Source organism: Drosophila navojoa, chromosome 3, assembly GCF_054131105.1.
Source record: "Drosophila navojoa isolate 15081-1374.11 chromosome 3, UAZ_NAV_1.0, whole genome shotgun sequence".
Lineage (NCBI taxonomy): Eukaryota > Metazoa > Arthropoda > Insecta > Diptera > Drosophilidae > Drosophila > Drosophila navojoa.
Window position 1 is genome coordinate 23,799,394 of NC_142891.1, and position 8,091 is coordinate 23,807,484.

Here is an 8,091-nt window from a genome sequence, read left to right on the forward strand (position 1 = left end):
TATACACACTATATATACCTACAATATGCCTATACCGACAAATGAAATTGAATGAATGAATGAATAATAATAATGCGTACATTATACATACAACATAGAATCTATATATACATATATATATATATATTGTAAAAGTTAAATGTAACTAAATACATACAAATCGATGACGTAGTAAGCACCAAACAACAAATAAACGAAAGAAAAAAATAAAATAAAATAAAAGAAAAAATAAAAGTAAAAATTAAGCAACGCGCAGCATAAGCTATATTACAAAAAACTTGTTTAACATTTTTTTTTGTCTTAGTGCAACACAAAAAAAAATATTTAAAGATTTTACCCAAGTGTATTCGAACCTACGCCTTTTTGGATAACCTGGAAGTTGCATTTATTCACAATAATTAAAAACATTTTTATATTAATATTATTTACTACTTTAGAGTATACATTTTAAAGTAGCTTTTGCTCTAGGTAATTAATTTCATTCAGCTTTTTAATTTAATTAATATCGATAATGAGTTTCATTTGAAATGAAACAGTCCACTGTGGTAAGCGATCCAGGCACTGTTAACTATAAAGAAGGGTTTCCTCTGCACAAAGACTTTTTCAGCTGGTCAACTCTGTTACAATATTCAAGCATTGCCAGCATCAAGTCAACATTAACAAACTTTGAAGAAAAGCACCCTGTATATTACCGTTTAGTGCAAATACTGCAGTTGCTTGTTGAACTATCGCCCAGCCATCGCCTAAAGTCATCGGCTTGCTCGTGTGCCATCGCTAAGTAGACAAGCTATTGTAGGTAAGTTAGGTAGGTGGGCTGGTTTGCCTGGAAAACCACCCTTAAAGTAGGTACATTTTAGGTAGCTCTCTGGAAGCATGGACCCTGGACAGCTGGTTAGGCTGCATTTGTTTGGCAGTGTCTAAAATGCGCTGCGCCTGCCAACAACAGGAGTTGGAATTCAAGCTCAGACAACCCACAAATGACCACAACAGGAGAAACAGGTAAGTGCGATTCTCATTTTGAATGTCATTGTCAGTGCTTATTGCTGTATCTCGTCTCCAGAGCCGCGGCCACGATCGAGCTCGCTTCTGCAGCTGAACGATGATGTGCTGGCCCTGATAGTGGCTCAGCTGAGCGTGTATCAGCAGTTCGAGCTAAGCCAGCTGCACAGTCGGCTGCGGAGCATTGTCCAGGCGCTGTGGCGCACGCGCGTGCGCAACGTGGCGCTGCAGGACGAGCTGCTGGGCCGTGCATCCTCGCGACAGTTCCAGGCCTTTATGCTGGCCCTGGCACCGCACCTGGAGCGGCTCAGTTGCCACCAGCTGGATGTGCGCCGACTCCGTTTGCTGAGTGACCACTGTCTGCCCCACGTGATTAGCCTCGAGTGGCTGGGCGTTGATCAGCAGCCGCGACGTGGACGCGTCCGCTTCGTGGACGAGGATGTGCGTCTGCTGAAGCGCGTGTTTCCATCACTGCGCATGCTGAAGCTGCGCGGCTGCCAGGTGACGGGTAAGTATCTGCACGAGCTGGAGCTGCTGACCGAACTCTGCCTGGACGACTGCCAGTATCTGGAGTCGCAGTACTTTCGCGACATTTTTCGACTGCTGAAGCTGCGCAAGTTCGACATCATGGAGGACTGCGACGAGGTCAACTGCTGTGATTTAGTGGACGTGCAGCTCTGCCCCACTCTCGAGCACATCAAGATCGCCGACTACCATCTGTGCATGGAGTCGGACATCACGCAGCAGCTGCTGCGCCTGCCGCACCTCAGCAAGCTGTCCATCTACTCCAAGAACTTTGTCTTCGATGTGCTGGAGCGCATAGCGCGACCCAGCAATGCCGCAGCTGCTGGCATCAAGCAGATCGAAGGCTTTCGCTTCAGCGGACTCCTGCACGACTATGGACGACTCTTTCGCGAGCTGAGCCATCTGCGGCACCTGCGCCGACTTGAGGTGCACGGCCAGTCGGAGGAGGGGCAGCTGCAGTGCCTCAGCGACCAAGCGCTGTGCCAACTGGCGGCCCAGCTGCCCGAGCTCAGCGAGCTGCATCTGTGCGGCTACCAGCTGGAGAGTCCAGCGGGTATTTTGCATTTTGTGATCAACTGTCGCCAGCTGCGCATCCTGGACATGACGAGATCGCGCTGCATTGGCAACGCCTTCGTCGGCCGCTGCCAGGCGGTGCTGGCCAAGCAAAGCTGGCGTACTCAGCCCCTGGAATTGTGGATCAGGCAGAGCGACATTGTGCTCAACCTGCTGCAGGTAAGCGTCCATATTAATATTTAATTGATTTTTAAATGATAATAAAACTCATTTATATGCTTTGTAGAACTTCCGCTATTTGAGAATCGATACCAAACAAATGACACCCAACATGGATTATATGTCTAGTGTGCTTAAGTTTAGCTTTGTAAGATAGTGATTGATTACCTGTTCCAACTGTGCCTGAGTCTACGGAAATACACATACATGCATGTCTTTCCTTGTATAATATATAATACGAAAGTTGAATTGAAGACTGAAAAATGCATTTTTATTTCAAATTGCATTAATGCTAAGATTTATTGAAGATTATTATATATTTATAGGAAATATTGAATAGGTTCTTATCAGTGACGGCAGCATCAAATTTTGTAAATCCGGGCTGATACCCAGGTTTAGTTATTGGGCATGACAGTATGTCCGTCCGCCTCCTGTAAACAGAGCGACTTTCTCTTACTGTGTCACACGGGGAAATCTCTGAGTTGATTCAAAGTACTCATTACATTTAAGCGTGCCTGCTGCGAGGCTGCGGCAGTCGCGAAAAATGTTAATTAACAGTGAGCTAAGATGTCACTGTTAAGTACAAGCGCTAAGCATGCAAAATTGTTTATGGTACACTAGGAATACATCAATCATCATCAAACTAGAAGCTAATCCGCTGATAAGCAAAATGAATTAATTTGCTTCGTTTATTTGTTTGCTTGTACAAATTAGTTCCTAATTTTGATTTTCATATAAAAAAGTATTGAAGAATTCAAGATGAATGCCCATGTCATAAAAACAATTTATCTTAATTTAATATAACATATAAAAGCTCCTAGAACTAGAGTTTTCCTAGAAATTTATTATTCATTATATATATTTTATATATTATTCATCAAAATTTTATGTAAGCATAAACAATTTATCATGGTTTAAGTATTTCCGTTTCTAAAGTCAGAAATTGTTAGTTCAGTTAGATTCTTAAACTCACTTTGCTTTAATAATCCGTACTTTGTCAGTTATCAGTTATAAATTTGATAAATATGAGACATATAAAAAAAAAAATAAAAAAAAAATATATATATATATATATATATATATATATATATAATTACTTATGCTTACAACATATATTACATACATACACATACATATGTATGCATATAGAAGCTGAACTTCAACGTTTGTCTGTATAATAAATAAAAGTTGTTGCTCTACTTTTATATAAATATACGTATATATCTCTATAGTATTTGTATTTGTATAATCTGTACCTCCAGTTTTGGTTTTATCAGATCAACGCCATCGGGCATTGCGTCCAAGCGATTGGAACGCGCTTCTTATCAATGGGAGCGAACACACAAAAACAAAAAGAAGAACACAAAAAATAAAATAAACAGGAATAAAAAACACATTGGAAAACACGAAAATTTGTTATGTTTAGTTTAGTCGAACTCGACTGCCCGATTGCCCAGTTAGCCGGCCAGCGCTTTTAGGTGATAACGCGCCTCGAGTGGAGCGGTGCAATTGCCATGTTGCTCCCAATTCGGGAAATGCCTCTCGGCACTGGCCAAATCATTAAAAGATAACCCCTGCCAAGATTATGGAACTGTCCCACCAAGCTGTTCATTAACACAGCACTAAGTACAGAGTGCACAAGCATAAAAATAAAAAGAAAATGTAAATGTAAAAACAAAAACAAAATAATAATAATAATAATTTAATATGTCCATTACACTGATCGAAATTGTGTATAGTCCCCAAGCGGAGCCATTGACCGTTCCATGATATCTATAAAAAGGGGCTACGATTCGGGTTGAACTCTCAATCCGGTAGCAACGCATCATCTCGTCAAAAGTATGCAACACTTATTTCGCTCAGTGCATCAACTTCGACTTCATAGATGTGGGGGGAATACAGTATCAATTCGTGCCTCGCGATCTCTGTTGCCTCCTCCGCTGCATAATCACTCTCTCACTCTCACTTATTTCTTTTAATGTCTTTAGTCTTTTTCCGTCAAGTACTAATATTGGACCTGGCTCCTTCAAGTCGTCAGTCGTTATCAAGTCGGCATTTAGCGCGCATCGTACCTCAACTCGACCGGGCAACGCAACGCAACGCATCGAGATTGAAGAAAATCTGATGATCCAGTGCCAACTCGTAGGACTCGAAAAAAAAGAGTACAACTAAAAGAAAAGTGTCGATGTCAATGGAATTGTAACTTGATCAGCGTGAAGCGCGCTTCTTATCAGAGCTGTACTACGACGATAACCCAGATGGACCTTTGAGACTATTCTCAGCCACACTAGACAATAGAAGACAACTGAAAACACCTTGCGCTTGTCTCTATCAAAAACGTGATTCATACTTACAAAACTAAAAATTTCTAAGGGTAAGCCAGCATATTTATTTTGATTGTTGCATAAATAGTTATATATGTATATGTATATTATTTTCAATAATCTTTAATTGATCATAGAAATTTTGTATTAACCACTACCTTACCTTTCCCTTAGACACTCCCAAACATTTTAAGATCTTTCTGTCATATAAGATAAACAGAATTGAGACTACTTAGGTATATATTACCATAGGAAATTATGCGAAAATAAATTAAAAAGTGAACACCTTTCATGTCATTTACAAACCGGAAATTCATTCTTGTTAATTGACAGATAATAATATATGTTTAATGCTCAAAGGCAATTTCAATGTATTTAATAGGTATTCTGTGTATAAATTTAAACTAAATACATTTCTAGTTAATGGGATAGTTAACAAAAGGTCATATATGAGTTATGAATCAATAGAGGTGGAATAGAAATAAACATATATAAATACATTTTATATACGTAAGTTGTAAGAACCTGCTTAAAATGTATCTAATTTTCAGTACGTGCAAATATTTTGCATATCTAATTAGGATCAACTAACAGATAACCGATGATTAAAGTGATTGATGCTAAATAGTCAAAGATTAATTTTCAACTTTATATTGGCCATAAAAAATGTTATAGTAGAATATTTTATCATATCAATTGGAGAAGTAGTCCAATAAAATATTCTTAGACTCATTACAGATCCGACCATCGTGTAGTGAGGGTTATGATCGGAAAAAATCGCATTGCATTAACCAGTCTGGTGGGCCTGCTGCTTGCCACCTTGGGTCTAATATCTATTCTAAATTTCGAGCGCATACAACGACGCACCTTAGAGTGGGTAAGTCTAGAGCGTGCTATTTGGTATATGTATGTACATGAGCTAGCATTCATGAGCTCCTAACTGTCCACAGTGTATGGTGCTCAAGCCCAACTCTATGCTAATCAACCTGTGGCAGTCGCCCACCTTGGGCATGACAGCAAATGTTTTCATTTTCAACTGGACAAACTCGGAACAGTTCAACAATCCCAATGTCAAGCCGCGCTTTGAGGAGCTGGGGCCGTACGTCTTTACGGAAAGACAGGAGAAATTGAATGTGGTCTGGCATCCAGAGAACTACACAGTGTCCTATATGCGGCGAAGTCACTTCTACTTTGACCAGGAGGCGAGTGCACGAAATCTCACGGACTCCATTGTGGCCCCAAATACGCTGAGCGTGGGGCTACTCAACAAGATGCAGAAATGGAACCCGATGCTGCGCACTTTGATGTTAATGGCCATCAACATGAATGGCAATGAGCCGACCTTTGTGAGGCCGGCCGATGATTGGCTCTTCAGTGGCTTCGATACTCCGCTGATCAAGATTAGCAAAATGGTGCCCACTCGCATGGTGCCGGAGTTACACTTCCCATACGAGCGCATTGGCTATGGCTATCCGGTAAGATGAACTTCAGAGGCTTCCAATGACATGCATGAAGACTAAGGCTCGTCTCCCTTACCCATTGCAGCGCAACGACAGTGAACAGATCTATGGGCATCACAATGTCTACACTGGTCAGGACGACTTCAGAAAGCTGGGTCAAATAGCGCGCTGGCGCTACGATAATGTAACAGCTGGTCAGCCCAATTGCAAGCTGAGTGGCAGTATGGGAGAGTTCCATCCCATTCCGCTGCGACAAGGCAGGCCGATCTCATACTTCGTACCCGACATTTGCCGAGAGCTGATATTGGACTATGCGGGCACGACCATCTTTGAGGGTATTCCGGCATACGTTTACAAGAGCACTCCACGGAATATGGCAAACGGTGAGTCAGTTCTGTAGAAACTCTATATATAGTACTTACATTTTCATTTTGTAGGCACCGATAATCCTGATCACAGCTGCTACTGCACGGGCAACTGCAAGGAGGTGCGATCAGGCGTACTAAATCTGTCCGCCTGCTGGTATGATGTGCCTATATTTGCCTCCTCTCCACATTTCTATAATGCCGATCCGTACTACGTTGATGGTGTGGAGGGCATGAAGCCCGACAAGGATCGTCATGAGATGAGCGTCATACTGGAGCCCACAACTGGGATGCTGTTGGACATCAAAGCGCGACTTATGATCAGTCTACTGGTGGAGCCTCGTCCAGAATCGTAAGTGTTTCTGATAATTTACCATATGATCTAAAACATCTTAAAACTCCCCATGTTGCAGCGTATTTCGAAAGTCCCGTCGAACTTTCTTTCCACTCGTCTGGGTTGACTATAGGGTCCGCATCACGCCCGATCTACTAATCTATCTAAAGCTCTTACCTATTTCGGCACTGATAGGTAAGATCTGTAGCTGCATTGCTGTCGGATTGGGCTTCGTGCTATTACTCTGGTATCCGCGTCAGATCATTTTGCATAAGCACTTTATGCGAAAGATCGATATAACTAACTTGGAAAACCGAAGGCAGGTCCCGGCGACTGGAGAACTTAAGGCCCAAGGAGTCGAGGACTCCCCTCTACTCGTGGGGTTGCAGTTTGTGCCCTCATCTGGTGATGCGTAGCTCTTTACAGGTTTATTTAATATAATGTAATGTGATAAGGTTACAGTTGTAGGGTATACACAATTTAAGTCAAAATATAAGTGGTAATGCTATAGATATTTTACGGTGCTCTAGAATGAAGCTAATAAAATATAATATTAAATGCTCTTGTGTACTTTTTCTGTTTAGAACCCAGGTAATAAATAATAAAGTTTCTAAATAAAATAGAGAAACTATGAAAGCTTAAATATAAAAATAATCTTATATTTTTTTGAAATTTTATATATTGGGTAAATTGTTTAGCAGTCGATTATCTTTACTTATGCGTATTCCATATTATGTGAATTGAGGTCAAACGAAGTCAAAGTTGAATAATCCCTGGCTTAAAATTAATTTATTTCTCTCTATCCGTCTCTCTCTCGCCCTTTTTCCGTTGAATATATTCAACGTTTAAAGTTAAGTTGTGGGTATGAAATTACCTAGGCCCTGATCGATTTTATACTATCGAAACGAACTGTAGGCTGTACAATAAAACTTATCACATGAAAAACCAACACGCCTCGTTAACTGATAAGCATTTTAAATAAAAAACAGTATTTTAATACGAACTTGAGTATGTGGCGAGATAAATGCACATGCCTAAGCGTTTATTCATTTCGTGGCAGAAATCCGTTAAATAAAATCGAATTATGACCGTTTCATGCCGATAATGTACATATTCATAGTAATATAACCGTTTCAAAGACATGGAACCGGTTTTGCCATGGGTGGGCAACAAACATGGCCAGAGAGCAATAGAGATGGAAAGAGATAAGTGAGAGAGCGATAGCTCTTGAACAATGCGTATGCTCTGTTGCTGCTTACACGCTCATTTGTGATGCATACCCTGCCTTAATATAAATATCATAACAATTTTGTAGCACATGTGTATCTTTTGTAAGCAATAGCCACTTGTCC

At 40.8% G+C, this 8,091-nt stretch overlaps 2 protein-coding genes across 5 annotated transcripts; both read left to right on the forward strand.

The window, feature by feature from the left end:
• Window positions 1–659: 659 nt before the first annotated feature.
• On the forward strand, window positions 660–2,520 carry LOC115563379 (uncharacterized). Of its 3 annotated transcripts, none has more exons than XM_089258045.1 (4): window positions 660–796; window positions 858–999; window positions 1,061–2,256; window positions 2,324–2,520. In XM_089258045.1, exons 2-4 carry the CDS (start codon window positions 978–980, stop codon window positions 2,411–2,413), a joined length of 1,308 nt encoding a protein of 435 aa, XP_089114171.1. In that variant the 5' UTR covers window positions 660–796; window positions 858–977; the 3' UTR covers window positions 2,414–2,520. The 3 variants fall into 3 exon arrangements, with proteins under 3 accessions (XP_089114171.1, XP_089114172.1, XP_030242058.1); XM_089258046.1 differs by having other exon boundaries at window positions 672–805; XM_030386198.2 differs by lacking the exon at window positions 660–796 and having other exon boundaries at window positions 801–999.
• Window positions 2,521–4,242: 1,722 nt separating this feature from the next.
• LOC108658693 (protein peste) lies at window positions 4,243–7,300 on the forward strand. 2 transcript variants are annotated; one of them, XM_089257895.1, is made up of 6 exons: window positions 4,243–4,630; window positions 5,308–5,457; window positions 5,531–6,055; window positions 6,126–6,423; window positions 6,478–6,757; window positions 6,819–7,300. In XM_089257895.1, the coding sequence occupies exons 2-6, from the start codon at window positions 5,344–5,346 to the stop codon at window positions 7,153–7,155; spliced, it is 1,554 nt and encodes a 517-aa protein (XP_089114021.1). In that variant the 5' UTR covers window positions 4,243–4,630; window positions 5,308–5,343; the 3' UTR covers window positions 7,156–7,300. The 2 variants fall into 2 exon arrangements, with proteins under 2 accessions (XP_089114021.1, XP_030242011.2); XM_030386151.2 differs by having other exon boundaries at window positions 4,244–4,630; window positions 5,319–5,457.
• The last annotated feature ends 791 nt before the right edge of the window (window positions 7,301–8,091 follow it).